This window comes from Mercenaria mercenaria, chromosome 5, assembly GCF_021730395.1.
Source record: "Mercenaria mercenaria strain notata chromosome 5, MADL_Memer_1, whole genome shotgun sequence".
Classification (NCBI taxonomy): domain Eukaryota; kingdom Metazoa; phylum Mollusca; class Bivalvia; order Venerida; family Veneridae; genus Mercenaria; species Mercenaria mercenaria.
The window spans coordinates 83802682-83822130 of NC_069365.1; the positions used below are offsets into that span (position 1 = coordinate 83802682).

Genomic DNA, 19449 nt, shown 5'->3' on the forward strand with positions numbered 1-19449 from the left:
TTTCAAAGAATTGAATTCCATGTGGAACTCTGGTTGCCATGGCAACCGAAAGGAAAAACTTTAAAAAATCTTCTTGTCCAAAACCACAGGGCCTAGGGCTTTGATATCTGGTGTGTAGCATCATCTAGTGGTCCTCTACCAAAATTGTTCAAATTATCCCTAGGGTCAAATATGGCCCCGCCCCGGGGATCACATGGTTTATGTAGACTTATATAGGGAAAACTTTGAAAATCTTCTTGTACAAAACCACATGGCCTAGGGCTTTGATATTTGGTATGTAGCATCATCTAGTGGTCCTCTACCAAGATTATTCAAATTATTTCCCTAGGGTCAAATATGTTCCCGCCCCGGGGGTCACATTGTTTATATAGACTTGTATAGGGAAAACTTTGAAAATCTTCTTGTACAAAACCACATGGCCAAGGGCTTTGATATTTGGTATGTAGCATCATCTAGTGGTCCTCTACCAAGATTGATCAAATTATCCCCCTAGGGTCAAATATAACTCCGCCCCGGGGGTCCTAAGTTTTACATAGACTTATATAGGGAAAAAAGTTAAAAAATCTTCTTGTCTGAAACCACAACACTAAGACCTTTGATATTTGGTTTGTAGCATTGTCTTATGGTCCTCAACCAAAACTGTTCAACTTGTACCCCTTGGGTGAAAAGAGGCCCTGCCCTGGGGGTCCCAAGTTTTATATAGACTTATATAGGAAGTAGCTTTAAAAATCATCTTGTCTTAAACCATACGACCTAGGCTTTTGACATTTGGTATGATGCATTGTCTAGTAGTCCTCTACCAAAATTGTTCATATTATGCCCCTGGGGTTAAAAGAGGCCCCGCCCTAGGGTCACTTAGTTATTACGTGAGTTATATTGGAAAAATACTTAAAAAATCATCTGATCCTATTTCCAAGACTGTTTAATTATAATTACCTGATGACCCCAAGTAATATGAAGTCACTTGACTGTGACCTTGACCTACTGACCTACTTTCTTGTTTTTTAAGATACAGCCTTGAAATTTTGATGACATATACAGTTTTGCACACAAATCGTAAAACTGAATTTCATTTACCATGAATGTGACCTACTGACTTTCTTAATATTGTATCATCAGTTTGACATTTGAAACATGTAGCTCATATAACTCAGGTGAGCGATCTAGGGTCATCATGACCCTTTTGTTTTTTTAAATTGTTTACTTTGTTTCTTAATTTATTATAAGTGTATCAATGGTTTGTATTTTGGGTAGGAATTGCGATGGATTTTTGTCTATCACGTCTTATGGTTGAATCATACCATGGTTTGTCGCATGGTCCGATAGTGACTTCTTTGTATGGTATACACTTTTTCATATAATCTAATAGTTTTTCAGTAAATAAACCTTCATTAACGTTAATAGAGTTAAGAAACGACAAATCATCATTTACAATATAGTTATTTAGAGACTGAAATTCGGCTCTACTTTTTGGGGAGGCTGCGCTTTTGGTAAGTAGCATTCCCTTTTTGATATTTGTCTTTGTTTTTTTTTTATACTGTTTAACCATACTTTCCTTTTATTGGACATTTGACAAAAGAAACAGGGCTTTGAAAAATGCGTAGGTCTCTCGGAGAATATACGGAAAGTGAAAAATGTCAAAAATTGACCAACAGCATACATTTAATAATGTAAAAATTTCAAAATTAATGTTTTCATATAGTCTAAGGTAGTTCTGCACGTTTCATTAACTGGAAGTGATGGCTTCACGTCATTTATCCGGATAACATAGAATAAAGCCTTGATGCGGCGTACGGAAATGAAAATCTTTTAATGAATTGTTGACAACATGTGAGTAAAATATTACAATTGCAACGTTACTATCTTTTTTAAATAAAGAATGATATTAAAACATTTGACACGTTAAACAATTCAAAATAATGGCTTAAGGACGAGCGTTTTTTTCAGGATATCCGTCATTTTGAAAAATGTTTCTCCGAATATTGCTTTCTAACAAAAGTTTTGCCAAAAATTAGTGATAGATAATTAAAAAATTGCTAATAAATGTACCATTTAGAAACATAGATTCTACTTTTTGCGAATTTTTTTTTCGCCCTTCTTTTGGGCTGGTATTTGCCTAAAATTGACGTAAGATTTACAATGGGGTAGGGGTAGATAATGTCAAATATCTATTTAAGTAGATCAGGTTTGGTTTTTAAATTTTCCTGATTGATACATATAATGATAAGCTATAATTGAAATAAAAGTTTTCAAGATAGCACATTATATTATCTTGAAAACTTACATTAAAACAAAAAGAACAAAAATATCAAAATTCACCAATTTTTAACATTTTTTTCTTAATAAATCTCTTAGATGCACGGTGACCCCAACCTTTTTTTCTTTCCATTTTGAAGCATTTTTGTGGGTCATTAAAGCTGCAAAATCATATCGTCAGAATTTTTTTGTAGATCGAAATACGTTTTTTCCATTGACAATAAAGTGGGTGGGGTGATTTTGTCAATATGTAAAAATGTAAGAGAATTGTTAGTGACATTTATGCTTATATAATCCTGGCATCACCTTGTATTCATATTAACATGTAACACCTGAAATCCCTATAACATTAAGTGGGATATTATATGTTTTATAAAGTACCACCATTTTTCTAATATTACAAAATTTCAGAAATGCTTAAGCAGTGGGTGAAGAAAATGCCCTATGAAATTAAAACGAGTTCGGTGACCTATGTTTTTTCTTCTCTTCTTTGTCTTGGACACAAATGTTCTTCAAGCTCACTGAGTATGAAAAAATTCTTACCGTTAGAAAAAAAATCGCTACTACATCCTTGAAGCCAGCTTGAAATTTATGGATCATTTTTATCATGGGCAAGTATCTCAAAAACAAGCGTGAGGTCCAAATTTTTCAAATCAGTCTTGCAAGAAATCAAGCACACGACCGTATCTTTATTTGCTTAATTATCTAAGTATATTCTGAGGTTTTGAAAAATCACGGTTTAAACAAATTCTATACTGGAGAAAAAATTTGAATCTGAACGTGCAGAACTACCTTTAACCTATCTTCTTGAAATTCTTTAGAGCTACTTGAAAAGTAACACATGGGCATTAAACTATACTAAAAAAGTTTTATGAATAGCTGATGTGCATTGTTCGTACAACAGCTGGTGTTGAGCAAAATGTATTTATTTACTGTGAATTTACTCCTAATATGGATTTTTTGTGTCTCAGAGACAATGCAAGGTGGATGGCCGAGATGGCGAGGCTCGAACATAAACGGTAAATTGTATCTAATTTTCTTAAAGAAAAAATACCAAACGGTTATATACATAATATTACTTCTAATTAAAATCCACGCTATAGCACATATATATGTAAGACGTTTTGCTTTGCGTATTTTTATTCTTAAATGGTTGAGTAAATCAGCTTTATACGTGCAACATGCATATACTATTGTTTAACAATTTACTTTCAGAGGCATTGCTGAGGTTGCGAGAGAGATGGTTGAGGTTGCAAGAGAGATGGTGGCCACAGCTGCAGCGCCAAACTGCCAGCAGTCAGCAACAACGGCGAAACCCGGTCGTAGAAAGTAAATTTTATCTTTTTGTTTTTGCCGAAAAGTTGCGAAATGCAAACGGTTATGAAATATCATGCTTTATTAAAGAAACTAGATGTTTCGATATATTTTAACACGATGTAGAGTATATACGTATGTGGAATAATTTAACAAGGATGGAGCCACAGTGCATCATTATACACGGCACATAACTAATTCGGAGTGTTCAAATGCAATAAATCATGGTTTGGTGAATCAGCATTATAAGGACACCCGTCCAGTAAAATGTATAGAGGATATTTGTTTGCAGTGAGATATCGAAATATATCATCACCGATAAGGGAGACAATTGCCTTCGTGAAAATATCAGAATTGTCTCCCTTATCGGTGATGATATATTTTGATATCTCACTGCAAACAAACAAATTTTCTTTTATTTTATGCTAGTTTGTGAAGATCAACGAATTTTCTGTTTATTACGTGCATAAATGTTCATATAAATCCAACATTTCATGACGAAATTCGGATTTATTTAAGCTACCGTGTTACATATGATACAACCGCTAAATTACCATGGACACTTAGGCACATTAATATCAAATATTGGTGATAAGGTTCATTAAATCAACACGACGCCATTTTGTTTTTAAAAACAAAAACTGCATTTAAATATTTTGTGTAAAAATACACAGTCCGCGGCTAACAGAGACATTGACAAATGCCGGTAGTTGTGTAGAAGCATATTTAAAACTTTTCGGGTCAATCCGTCAGTTCGTTGAATAACCGGAAGCTTGCTTTGTTTACCAAAACACACGCTGAAGGTCAGATTAAAAAAAACAACACGAAAAGTCTAAACAACTGTTGAATATGCGTAAGTCCTTGGAAAATCAAGCTGCAGAATTAAATATCATCATGGATTCAATAGAAATAGCTAGGAAATATTGATCTAGGAGCTGCATAGCTTAACAAAATGGATGGAAGTTGGAACACAACTGGCTGGGCTTGGAGTTGGAGTGGGAAAGTACTTCGACGAAAATGCTGGCATATTACGTAAGGTTGAGTTGATGTCTTGTGATAATTAACTAAGACAACAACCAGCTAAATGTGCTGTCGCCAGTAATATCTACCACACGATAGTGAACCAATGGAAAAAAGTAGAGGAAACACATCTGTAGCTACATGAATGGCAAGACCTAGCAACCAAGCTGACAAAGGTAGCATTATTTCTTTTGCAAATTTAATTATATAGCTAGCCTGTTCTATATAGGATTGTCTAGCAGTTCATGACTCGTGTATGGCTTGAGTATTAGTATAATCCAGTAATTTTAAAGGCAGGCAAAGGGAGGTAATTAAAGAATATATTTCAAGGGAGATAATTTATCTGGAAAAAAAGAAGTTCGGCACTGTGAGTGATATCGATTTATATCTCACTGCTATTTTCCAGTATTTCACCAACAAGCATAAAATAAATGCATGTACTATGGTTTACCATTACTTTTGATATTGTGTTTCTTAAAGTTTTTAACATCAGCCGAAAGGTAAGTGAGCCACACTTTAAATTTCTTATACATTTTTGCAACACATTTGAGTATCGAGTCTTTATGAAAAAGCTGACATTTCCTTTAGTATGTAAAAATGTCATTATGTAATGTAGAATCTATATCATGTGTTATTTTGCTGTGACTAATATCTATATTAAATTTTCTCTTAAATCATAATGTGTATATACGTATATTTCAAATCAAATAGTGAGCAGAAACTAAAGACCTAATAGCCATGCCAACTGCTTATCATTTCTGTGTGTACTTTAAACGCGTTGACAAAAGTTTTAACTTAACGTTCACCCATACCAATTTTTTTTTTCACGAACAAAATCAACAATATTTCTAGTTTTACAGTTTAATTCAGCAATTTACAGTTTAATTCAGCAAAAAATGTTTGATTACTCTTATAGTTTTCGAGGAAGTTGACTCAATTGAATCGGAAGTCTCCGTTTAAATACGTATTCTCTGTCATATTCCCCCCGAGATTGACAGGAGATGCGTAATGCCACAAAAACTATTTTTCATAACTACCGCTACCCTGTTTAATTTTAGCTAGAGAACTATCCAGCTAATCATTAAAGATGGCATTCCACCTTAATAAATCTTTGCACCCACTGAGCACAGAACCGTGCGTAATACTCATTCCATGGACTGAGTTCTACAATTAAATTCGAGTAGTTTTGCTTGACATTACTTATATTACAACGGCTTTCTAGTTATCCTGTAGTTACGTGATGAATAGGTAGGTAAATATTTTAGTTACTTTATACCATTTTACATTTTCAGTATATGAAAAGAGCTTTTTCTACCGATCCAGTGATGCAAGGCGAATTATCTCACACAAACTTAACATATCTCACTGTTTCGACGATGCATACACAGAGAATCTTTACCGAGGACTGACATACTTTCCGTACAGAAATCTTTTTATAGAAGATGGTTTCTTCAGTACAACAAAAGATGTCCGTATCGCTCTAGGGTTTGCCAGAGGGAACATATTGCAAATAATTACACGTATGTATGGAGTTTATATTGCAGACTATGCTGAAGAAAGAGGAAAAAGGAAGTTCTAGCTAAACGACAGACAATGTTCCAGATAGGACGGAATGTAACGGATGAAGGACAGATTAGACAGATTATTAAAGGCCTTAACCCTAAGCTTCGTAAAAAATCGGATCCAAAAGAAATAATTTATATGGAGCAAGTAGTTAGAGATGATATTCGAAACACTCTATCTCGCAGTCAGCAAAGTCAGTCGCATGCCTACTGCGAACCATCAGACTATCTTGTTTATTTTAAGGTATTTCAGACCGTAGTAACTCACACGCCTGTTTTTGCTACCATGATGATCAGTCAGCTTGTTTGTAACTAAATACCGAGATTGTTTATTTATATTCACCATTCCATTCAATGCTTTTATAGATGTGTATATCTGCCTTGTCTGACTGAGAACATTCCACATAAAGGATATGTTGACATCTGAGTGGAGACAACTGGCTTGATACTTCTAATATTAAAACACGGTGGGAGAGGAATAATCGACTTGATTCTTAATATTCATCGTGTCTTCGAAATAGTAATTGACAGGGGAATAGTAGGGGTATACGTACCTCTGAGAACGGGGGTCATCGATTTTGTACTTACATATTCATCGTGTCTTCGAAGAAAGAGTTGTTGAGATAATAGTAAAAACGTATATAATTGATCTTTGAGAGGGGGTAATCGACTTTGTACTTTTATATTCATTGTTACGTCTTATGGTAACGATTGCTTATAACTTGAAATACTAAAGGTATTAGAAAAAATACCAGCAACTATTAAAAATAACAAAGTTTATTATCAAAACTATCTAGTTAAAATATTAACTACCTGTAAAGTCCGATCTAAAAAGCAAGAATAGTCCAAATCCTGTCCTGGTCAACTTCAAAACCAATACCAAATTTCTCACACAGAATTCTTACTGATTTTAGTATATCCAAAGAATATAAATCCGTCAGAGCTCTTTAAAGGTGTTTTTTAAAATCCACAATGTTGATGTAAATCCATCAAATCTTTGGATATACTAAATTCAGTTGTAACTGTGTGTGAAATATTTTGGAATTTATACTGATTGGATTTAAATTTGACCAGAACAGGATTTTGTGACTATTCTTGCATATTAGATTGGACTTTACGGCTAGTTAACATTTTAAGGTATTTGAATGGTTACTTTTCTGAATAAATTTGTTATTGTTAATAGTTTTTGGTTTGTTTTTCTGTTTCTGGGTGCCGAGCAGTCACTCGTACAAACCTTGCTCTTTATCCCACCATTTTTCAAAGTTACAGGGCAGTTTAATAAATACTATCCCGCCAAGCCGGTTTAGTGTGTGTTATTTATCAGAAACTGACTTATTTCATCAAAACATCTTATTTATTTAGATTCAATACATTTGGTGTGTTAACAGTTTCTTTAACATTCGCATGATTCAAAAACAATAAAATTCAACTTTAAAAATCTTTCTGGTTAGCATTCTAAAGTCTGATAACTAACTATACACATGAACCGAACATTTCTAACTGACATGTATTGACGTTTAACTTTGTCAATTGTTTCATGCTTATGCTTCCTTTTCCAGTGGTCTAAGATCATCTTCTGAATACAGTTTACGATCCTTCACATTTCCAATGGGATTGACATTGAAATCTGTGTAGTTTCTGCAGGCTTTTATCTTGGAATCATAGAGGACTTTAATATTACATACTACACATATGTGTGTCAATTACAGATTAAAATTCATAATACATGCAAGTATGTTTGTTTGTTTGTTTGTTTGTTTGTTTTGGGTTTAACGCCGTTTGTCAACAGTATTTCAGTTATGTAACGGCGTGCAGTGAACCTAACCAGTGTTCCTGGATTCTGTACAAGTACAAACCTGTTCTCCGGAAGTAACTGCCAACTTCTGCACATGAATCAGAGGGGAGGACGAATGATTTCAGACACAATATCTTTAATCAAATCGTCACGGAGAACATACGGCCCGCCCGGGGAACGAACTCACGACCCCTTGATCCGAAGAGGGGCCTCCTCGGCCGAGTGGTTAGGGTCGCTGACTTCAAATCCTTACCCCTCATCGATGTGGGTTCGAGCCTCACTCGAGGGGTTGAATTCTTCATGTGAGGAAGCAATCCAACTGGCTTACGCTTACGGAAGGTCGATGGTTCTACCCAGGTGCCCGCTCGTGATGAAATAATGCACGGAAGAGCACCTGGGGTCTTCCTCCACCATCAAAGCTGGAAAGTCGCCATATGACCCGGGCCAACAAAATAAAAAAAATGATCCGTAGATCTACGCTCTCCCTATTGAGCTAAGCGTGCGAGTAATGCTTGATTATTGCTTTGGATTTATTGATTAGAATAAAAGGGACCTTATTGGCAGACTAGTTTGTTCACTGAATCGGAAGTCTCCCAGTTAGACGTCAGCCGCCTCAATTTGAATTAATCCGGCTCATATAAATGTTCGCGTTGTTCGTCATAGTCACGAGGCAGTAGTCTTCTGAAGGAGTTGTAGCTAGAAAATAAAATGCTAATGCCCCAGTCATATTGTCACGTTTTGGCCGCGCCGTTGGGTCCCGTTTGTACCCCTATCAGCCGTTTTATAAGTTCATCAGTCGATCGTATAGTGGATTTTATTTAGTACATAAAAAACATGAGGTACAAATTTCTTTAAATATGATTTATTCATTACAAAGCCCGAAGTTATTCTGAATTAATTAATACATAAAATCTCTCTCTGTAGATGCACATTTAAAATAAATAATTCTATCTTTCTTAAATTAATTTATCCATAGTTCCGAAATAGTCCTTTAAAATAAAATAAGTTTAATAATAATAATAATTTAAAATCTTACTGAGAGACACCCATCATCTTTCAGCTCTGTTCGAAAGCTTAGGCGCTCTGCAGCTAAAGCGCTGCCTAGCTAAGGCGCTCTGCAGCAAAAGCGCTGCCTAGCTAAGGTGCTCTCCACATCCTACCTCTAAGCCCCTCACAGAGACCAGGGTTATATAGCAAAACCTTAAAGGATGATGTGTCAACTGCTGACCATTTCTCATGCCACCTTAGCGACTTACCCTAAACACTCGTAACCGCACCCCCACCCCCACCCCCAACCTATTTATATTGTGAAAGTTAAGAACCGCTTGTTAATCCTTATCCTTATCCATGATGTACAAGGTTGGCATTTTCTACAAGCTTGTCAGTGTTGCATTTATTGTTCCTTCTCATGAGAAGGAACACTTATGGTGAACATGTCACACTTGACTGAGCAGGTAATGAATACAAGGGTATCATCAAGAGGCATCCGAATTCCAATAGGCGCCGCCATTTTGTACTCATGCATATTCATTAGAAATAGCCTCTTTGCCAATATGTTTTTACGCATCTTTAAGTCAATCTTTAGTGAAATACAACTACGCAATAAACAGACCTACAAAAACAATAATTTAGTTTAAACTATCTAACTCCTAAATCTTACATGTCATATTGTAGAATCGAGATTAACTAAATGAATATTCATCATCTAAAAATAGACTCCTGCCCAAAAATATCGTCTACTATTATTCTTCTCGGTTGCATTCTTTGCTGCTTCCAGAGGTTCTTTTTACGATTTTATTTCATACCAACTTTATTTTGACATTTTAAGTATAACCATCAAAACATACGGTACTAATAAAGTTCTTCGAGATTTTTTACTTGTCTGTGAATACTATTGCACGATACGTACCATCAACGGATAACAACTTTTCAATTACTTCCCTTGTTTTTATCTAGAACTGTATAATGCATTTCTTCACTTTACTTAGCTATAAATATTTCGAACTTTGTAATGTCATGCCTTTTGATTAATTGTTTTCTAATTTTTAAGTTATGAACTTTTTGTACGCACTTTTTTCAAATCCATCAGTTTGTTGGTGCCGACTTATATAAAAGCCCCTTTTCTGCTGATATAGTGGTTCTGGAGCTGTATCCATTCATGCAATGCAATTACTGGCATATACAGATCTTTTCTTCCATTGTATTGCTAATTAAAACAGGGAAACATACGATTAAATTCTGATCTGTGCCACTAGCACAGCTGTCGACATTGATTCCCGAAATTTTGACAGAGATATGGTATTTATTATTGTCCGGTAGGATCGTTCATCAAAAGGTGTTATTTTTTTTAAGTTAAATAAATGTTTGTGTGAAAAAACTTTAAGTATTCTTATAATGAACAGATAAGAATGCACGTAAACTAACAAAACACATAGTTCATAATTATTTTATTAAAGATCCCTTAAAAAGAATAATTAATATGCGCTAGAAGGAACCTTTTGGTAAGCTAAATCTTGTTATGCTAGTGTTCAACTTACTCCACTCTGAAAGATCTGTTACTACATATAGTAATTCACCAGTACACTAAAAAGGAAACAATTTCCATTTAGACAGATTCTCTTGGGTCTATTATATTGAATAACAAATTATCAGATTGTCTTTGCATTTGCAACGGCTCGCACGAAAAGTAAGGTAAATTAGACTTCATGGGATTCGGTAGCATTGGACTTTTGCCATTGTTTTTAAACAAAAATCTTATCTTTATACCGACTTTTCGGGATTGGCCGGAATTAGTGCAATGGAAATATAATCTTTCTATGTTTTCTGCAAATGAATACAGAAAATAGTCGTTTTTTTCTTTGATTTCTCATATTTCTAGATATTTTTTCTCATACAGTGACACACACATATTTATGAGTAGGAGAGTCTGCTTTCGTTCCAAAGATCACTTTTTCAGCAGACCTTATCTTGTGAAATTCCGTAGGTATCAACTTTAACTTTTTTATTTGTTTGTTGAAAATGACACTACGGAAAATGTAGGCGTAGTTATACAGAACAATTCAATTCCGCCTTCTCTAATTTTATTTGTCATGCAATGCAATAACTGTTTATATATAGACACATCGTTACAAGCAATTATACATGTATAGCATCTTTAACTGAGTGGAACGGACTCCGCAGTTTGATAAATTAATAAAGATAAATGATCATTCTTTTAAATTGAAGTTTGGTCATATTAGGATCAATAAAACATGAGTATTTGTTTCTAAACAATCTTACAAAATGCGAATTCAAGAAAATATGGCATGTCAAAACCAGGAATCGAACCCGGGGCCGCTCCAGAAAACAAAAACTTTCTACCTTCTTGACCAAATTCAAACGTTAAATATAAAGCTTTATACTTCAAGTAGTTGATCTCCCGTACCTCGTTGGAAACGATTAAGAATTTTGAATGGAAAAATTGGTAAAAACAACTAATTCTCATTCTCATTCTCATGTGTAACCATAAAATATAATATGACAGTTATTGAGTTTCAGTGCCTTCTCAAGAAACACCTGAAGCAGTGCATCAAGGTAAGTTATACATATATACATATCCTCATTGTATTCGTTTGAAAACAATTCGACATTGTGTCTAAAAACGTCAGTTTTGTAACTGAATGGGAAGTAAAAGCATAGATATCTATCGTTGTAAGTACTTGCCTGAGGCAAGAGTTGTCATTCTTTGACACTGGTATAAAATATACACCAGAACTTCAAAAAATTATATGGCCCCCCTTTTCCCCCAAAAAAAGCGAGGAAAAATATTGCAAAAATTCTTAAAAAGCTATTAATTTACAAGTTTTGGGGTTTAGGAAAAAATTTGTTTCCCCAAAAAAATGGGGGGAACAAATTGTTTTTGATTTTAATTTCATGTTTGGGGGGTCGAAAAAACCGTACTTTTTGACAAAAATAGTATTTTAAAAATGACTGCGCCCCTCGCGTTTCCGGGGGCATCATCGAAAATGCCCGCGGCACTGGACTGGAAAAATCGGCAGGAAAAGAAGGGGGGATATGCCTTTCCTTGAAAGTATTTTATCTTAATCGATCAGATACAGTCCCTTTTTTTGATATACTACAGAAATGCATCATTCCTTTTTTTTTCCCGGGGTGGAAATGATCGGAATATTCACTGCTTGGTATTTTTTGTTACTGTTTTCTGTTTTAAAAAACGCCGGGAAAATAAAAATATTACTTTTTCTTCACAAACTGGGAGGGGGGGGGGTTTGTCGGCAAGAACTAAATAAAACCCCCCGCTGCATTCCCCCCTTTCTAAAAAATGTTTTTCTGTTTAAAAAGACAATAACCAAAAAAAAATTTAATTTTTCTCCCCGTGCTCGGTTTTTTTTGTTAAAACATCCCCGCGCAAGCCTGCGCCCGGGCGGAAGCGCGATGCCTTCATTTTGTGCGGCAAAATTTTGTTTGGGGCAGGGGGGAAACGGGTTTTATTCCCCCTGTTAAAGACACTTCTGTGAAGGTATTTCTAAACCCCGGGGGTTTTTTTGGGAAAGTGGTTTACAAAAAATTCCCTAAGAAACTTGGGTCATGGTTTTTAAAAAATTTTTCCAAAGTATTTGGAAAAATTATTAAAAAGTTTTTTTTAAAAAAAATTCCCACCCCTTTTTGAGACATACCCCGTTTAGTGTTTTAACCCGGGGTTTAAAAGTTGGGCACTACGCCCTTTCCCTCTTTGTTTGTGTCTGACGGAAAGGGGGGGGAGGACTCTTTGATAAAAACAAATTTTTTAAAACCTACCCGGAATGAACTGGTTTTTGGGTATCTGTCTTCTGGCCCGTTTGCGGGCCCCTTTAAAGGGGTTTCCCTTTTTGGGTCTGTCTTCTGAAAAGGCATTTAGTACTTACCGTTTTTGGTTTAAAGGTTTGTTTTTATATTTTTTTACACGAGGGAATTTTTTTGTGTTTCCTGCCAAAAGCCTTTTTGTTTTCCTTTTCGTGGTTAGAGATTCACCCGGAGGGGTTTTCTTTTTTTTTACGAGTGAGGGGGTTGGGGGGGCGCCCCCATAAAAAACCCGGTTTTTAAAACTCCCCCGTGGTGTTTTTGCCACTTGGCCGTTCCAAAGGGGGTGCCCCACTGTGTTCCTTTGTTGTTCGTTTTGTCCTTTGTGTAGGGGTTTTTGTGTGTGGGTTTTTTGTGGGTTTGGTGTGGGTTTCCCTTTTTTTGTTCCCTTTTTTTTCCCCGTGTGGGGACTTTTGTGTGGGGGTGGGGGCGTGTATGTTTATGTGTGTTTTGTGTGTGGGGTGCACGTCTTTCGTGCGTAGGTTTTTTGTTTTGGGGAGGCGCGAAATTTTTTGGGACTTTGGGATTCCCTGTTTGATTATTTGGCTTTTTTTTTTTTAAACCCGGGAAATAGTTAAAGAAATTTTTTTGGTCCGGAAGATTTCACCTTGGAAGACTTTTTCCGTTCAATAGTCGATAATTTTTAGTGAGGTCCCAAAAGCCATTCTATAGATTCATAATTATTAAAAATTGATTTATTTCCAACAAGACGGTAAAGTGTATTGACTTTTTAAAATTTTTGAAATGATGAAATTTGAAAAAAGCCCTTGCAGACTTTTGTATCAAAAAAATTTAAAAAAAAAAAAAGAAAAAAAAGTATTAACTTTTCGTAAATTTTTTCATTTTAAATGACACTTTAAATTTTGGTCAGCACAAAAACTCGCAAAAAAAAAAATTAACTCTTGATTTCTGTAAACTTTTTACAGAAAAATTTTTATTCGTTAATTGCGACTTATAGGCCAATTTTGTCGGGGGGTTCTTTCCTGTGTGTGTGGTGTGTGGGGGTGTGGTGTGTGATGTGTGTGTTGTGTGGGGTTTGGGTTTAACCCCCCCTTTTTTTTGTTTTAATTACTTGTAAAATATAATTTCATATAAATTATGTTAATTTCATACTAAATTTAAAAAACTCCATTTACTTTTTAATGGAACCTGAAAAGGGCAAATTTCATATTGGGTTTTTGGACGTCAATTTTTGAGGGGCCAAAAATTTAAAGTATTTGGGTTGGGGTTTAAAAAGTCCTTTAAGCCCATTAATTTTTTAATTTTACCCCCGGTTACTATTTAAAAAACAGGTTTATATCATTTTTATGATAAAATTTAAATTTTAGATGCGTTTTGATAAAAAGAGTATTTGTTTTTCTTTAGGAAAAATGCCCCTCGTTTTTCGTTTTTCCGCTGCGAATCATGCTATTTTTCGATACAAATCTAATAACCTATAATTAAAGCACATGGGTTTCAATAATAAAGAATTTTAATTATTTACTCTCATACTTTTTACTTTTAAAACCCCTTTTTTGTAAATTTTTCTTTAAAAACCAGTTATAAAATTTTATGCTTAGTTTAAAAGTTTGGGGATTATATATGCTCCTTTTGCTTTAAAAAATTTTTTAATTTTAAAAAAACTAATTTGTGTATTGCAAAATTTCCAGTTTTCCCTAATTTGCGTAATAATTTTTGGCAGTAGCGCGTAAAAGTTACAGCAAAAATCCATTCTGAGCTTTTTTTAAAAACGCGCAGCCCCAAATAAAACCCCCTTTGCGGGTTTGCGCAAACCCTTTTTCACATTTGTTTTAAAAAAAAACAACTTAATTTGAGTGTTTGGGGTTAAAACCCGTCTGCCCCTAAAAGCATACTGATTTCATCTTCCAACAAAATTTTTTAAGGGGCATTTCGTTATAATATGTTGTTTCTTTTTAAAAAAACGCTTTACTAGAAAAGGCGTCCCAAAAATTTTTTTTTGCGCCCCGGAAAGAGCGCTTTCTAATTTTAATCTTAAATGTTTTCGATTAAGAGCAAAAATTTTTAGAATCGAAATAATTTATTGCCAAAAACCGGTTTTTAAAAATTTTTTTTACATCGGGACGGTTTGTATTTCACGGGCAAACAAACCCCTGAAACTTTTTCGAAAAAATTATTTCACTGGGCTGCGGCCCCCGGGAAATTTTTTAAAACCGACGTTAACCCCCCCCATCGTGGGAAAAATAGTGTTAAAACATTTTTGCTATAAATTATTTTTTTAAATGATAAAATGTGATAAAAGGGGACTAAAAACCCCCCCGCTTTTGCTCAGTAGGTAGAGCGTTGGGGCTAGGGGTCGGGCGGGGGCGAGTTCGTCCCCGGACGATATAAAGTTCTCCCTGACTATTTTTAAACGAATTGGTTTTGAAATCATTTTTGTTTCCCCCAATCTGTACTGTGGGGGAAATTGGCGTCATTTTCGGAGAACAGGTTTTACTGGTACAGAAACCCGGAAAAAGGTTTTGGTTAAAAAACCGCCGTTTTTATGACTGAAAAAAACTGGTTTAAAAAAAAAGGCGTTAAACCCAAATCAAACAAACAAACAAAAGTGACTAAAACTAGACTTGCTTAAAGGTGTGATTTGTCCGAGCCGTTCTATTTTAAGTGTACATTACATTAAATAATAAAAAAGTGATCCATTTATTTATGCAGTTATTTTAAGAAGCTTTGTACGTACTTTGTAATACCACAATACTTTTGGAGACTAGTATGTTTATAGTTTTTGAACTTAGATAATCCACGTATTTTGAAGAATTATTTACAATCAAATATGTTGTACAGACAATCATATACGTATAGTCAAGACCAGCAAACATTTGGTACAGTTATTATGTAGTATGAAAACATAGATAAGTTAAAACAGATTATAAGAAACCATTTAAAAATTTATTTCTGAAACACATTAATGATACAAGTGTATATCATATATAGTTGCCACTATTTTCACTATATTGTACTATTACATTATCTGTAAAAGATTAATTAGAAATATGTTGGTACATTGGTCTTACAAATCTCGGCGAAGATCTTGTAAGGCCCTGTCGCTTTCTTAAAAGGCCTGCCATTCGTGGAATACAAATGTAACTCTAGTCATATTGTATATTTAAATTAATATCAATGACATATTGTATTATGTGAAATGTGATCTTGATGTTTCATTTTCGTTTCAATCAAGATCATTTTATGTGTTATTTTATGCGAACTATACCAAACAATGTATTATAGATAGCTAAAGACAGCTTTCTTCCTTGGAAAATTTTATAACATATACATATAGAAACTGATTACTTTAGTTCTCGTTAATAATTAGACTGTAACATACATAACATGATTGAGTATAGTTATTCACCAGTTGAAATTAATAGGCTTAAGAAAATATGAGCCGCGCCATAGGAAAACAAACATAGTGGCTTTGCGACCAGCATGGATCCAGACCAGCCTGCGCATCCGTGCAGTCTGGTCAGGATCCATGCTGTTCGCTAACGGTTTCTCTAATTGTTATAAGCTTTGAAAGCGAACAGTATTGATCCTGACCAGACTGCGCGGATGCGAAGCCACTATGTTGGTTTTCTCATGGCGCGGCTCATATTAATAATATGCATACCGTTAGCAAAGCAAACTTAAATGAAAGGACAACAAGCTATTTCATAGAACACACAATAGTTAAATTCATATTTCATTAAACGAAAATTATCATTTATTGTTTCATGATTAAATGCCCACTGTTGCAATGTTGACCTTTATATGATGTATATGTACCAGATGGTTCTATTACCTTCTGATTGAATGAAAATAAAACTTGAAACTTGTCACCATTACCAATCTCAGCCCAGGCAAATATATAACATAAACGTATAAACGACATGACGTCACCGTTCGCCTGTATTATTCATTTCAATAAAATGTGTTTGTAAGTCTTTCTGAGATAATATTATGTTTCCACTGACGACAAGGTATATTTAGATAATAATAATAACGGATTTGGATTCATTCATGTCAGATGCAAATTATTTCTAAACTATATGTACAAAAGAGTCATGATGGCCAAGTGTCGCTCTTTGTACTACTTTTTACTAAGATGACCCAGTGTCCAATTTGACCTAAATATCATTTGTATAGACAAACAACCTGGCAAGGTTCAAACAGACTAGGTAGAATAAATGCCCTGTTGTGAGTTTAAAACGTTTTCCATAATTATAGTAAGTGGCACAAGTTTTGACTCAGGTGAATCCAGTTTCAAGATTGTCCCAGATTTGATAAATGTAAACATTTTGATAACTCTTCATGACGATGAGGCAGAATAAAAACAGCCTCTCTGGAGTGTTAAGTAGTATTATTATTTGACTTTGTGACCTAAATAATGCATTTTCAAACTTGCCCGCCTAGATGCTACTAAGGAAAAGATTCTGGCCATGTTTCATGAAAATCAGATGGAAAATGTGACGCCTAAGTGTTAACAAGTTTTTACTATGATTTGACAAAGTGACCTAGTTATTTTTTGGATAACAAAGTTAAAATGTAACCTACATTTTATTATTAAGACAAACATTTTGACAAAGGTTTTGATGACTACATATAAAATGTGATTTCTAGAGCTTTAAGGCTTTTCATTTTTTGAACAAGTGACCTAGATTTTATGTACATTTCTGACAAACTTTCATAACGAATTTGACAACTTTAAAAATCTCTGGAGTGTAAAATTTGATATCATTCAAATTTGACAGTAAAATTGTTATTGAGAAAAAGATTGAAACTAATACATTCTAAACTCCTATCAGGCGTTAAAGTATATTTTTGGCCATTTGCATTCCTTTGTCCGGGAATCGTAAAAACAAATGCATGAAAAGAGTTAGTTGGACAGAATTTGCTGGTACAATACATTTGATATAAAACGAGGACAAACTGATTTGCCATGCTGATTGCTCGAAACCGAGAATCGACGACATCTTTGTTCTGTTTTTATACAAGCATTTTTGCACACGACACGAATTGTTTCAATTTAATAAAACCTGTATCTTTAACCGTATTCTTAAAGGTGGATAATCAGATTTTGGCCATGTAACGGATTTGTTCGTAACTTTAGCATCTGATCATTTACACTCATTTATGTTCACTTAACACTTAATACAAATTAGATTTTCACTGGAGGTATTTTTAAAATTTCATTTTCCTATCCTGGTTGCCCAACCAAGATAGAGTTATTTTATCATAAGTATAAATTTGATAGTCATACTTTGCCTAAGGAAATGTATAAATATTAGACATATTGTAATATATTTGTAAAATATTTGCATTAAAAATTATGTATTTAGATGGAATTCATTAGAAACGCAAGTTTGAAAAATTATTATTACCTCCCTTTGCCTATCTTGGTTGCGCAACCAAGATAGATTGGAAATAAATGAATTCAGAAGCTACACACAGCTTTAAAACTTGCATTTTGGTTCAGATTGTTCAATAGTTGATATGTCTATCAAATGCAAATGTAAAACTAGACATTGTATCGAAATAAAAAGAAATACCCAACTTTTTATATACTTTCATACTAAAGGAGAGTAATTACAAAATTTTATAAAAATAATAAAATATACATTTCAAATAGGAATCTAACTCTATGTAATCGGTCTTTTTGTTCCTTAAATAATTCTCTACCAGAATATACAAAAAGTAAAAAATGTCATTAAATGTTCATTAAATGTGATTGTCCACCTTTAACGTTTACATCGTGCTTATAGCAACACAACAGTAGCAACGTTAGGTAAAACGAACTCTTTTTTATTGTCAATCATAACACAAAGCATTAATATGTTCTGTTGATATGCGTAAAGATAACAAACATTAATTGTCTTTTTCAGGGCTCCAAAGCCGTTCTTATTGTAATCGTCTTGCTCAAGTTGTTCCTCAGCACCGACGCAATAGATACACTATCCAAACAACAGCTAGGAAATATTTTGAAACAACAAAACAAAGCTTATGAACTTACCGACACTATAGCTGAAAAAGAAGACCTTGAACACACAATATCAAATGTACAGAGTCATCAAAACCAAACAGGTTCTGAATACATAAGCGTTCAGCAGAGGTCAGAGCCTCATACAGATTGGCATTGCTCGTCACATACCAACTGGAGGGACCTTGGAAACCAGCGTTATCCGCGGTTTGTAAAAGAAGTTCTTTGTTTAGGTGAATCTTGCATGCACGGGTTCTACAGTTGCCGGTCCCAGAATTACTCTATCAGAGTGTTATCAGCACGAGAAACTGGCGATGCTCATGAAATTGCGTTACCATGGAGTTTGAGACAAGACTGGAAGTTTATGGAAATTCAGATTTCTGCGGGTTGTATATGTGGAAATTAGAAAGAAAAAAAGACGATTTTAGATCTAGAGTGAAATTGAAAATTGTTAAAATGTTTAATTTATTGCATAAATGAATGTCAAGTAAGATAAAAAAAATCATTCAGTTCAAACCTAATATTTCATATTCTTTTTTGAACACAAATCAGTATTACAAAATTAGAAGGTCCACCCGTTTAGCTCAATACGATCCCCGCGCGAGACGCATGTTCTCCGTGACCATTGATCGAAGACATAGTGTCTAAAATCTTTCGTCTACCACCTCTGATTCATGTGGCGAAGTTGAAAGTTACTT

General features: G+C 34.4%; 1 protein-coding gene across 1 annotated transcript in view; it reads left to right on the forward strand.

Moving 5' to 3' along the window:
* The window catches only part of LOC128557185 (uncharacterized), a 423236-nt gene extending 415422 nt beyond the window's left edge, over window positions 1–7814 (forward strand). The window contains exons 2-4 of the mRNA XM_053544153.1: window positions 2299–3275; window positions 3472–3585; window positions 5883–7814. Of these exons, the coding sequence (XP_053400128.1) occupies window positions 3176–3275; window positions 3472–3585; window positions 5883–6169 (501 nt within the window). The 5' untranslated portion in view covers window positions 2299–3175 and the 3' untranslated portion in view covers window positions 6170–7814. The remainder of the gene's footprint in view (window positions 1–2298; window positions 3276–3471; window positions 3586–5882) is intronic.
* Window positions 7815–19449: the final 11635 nt, after the last annotated feature.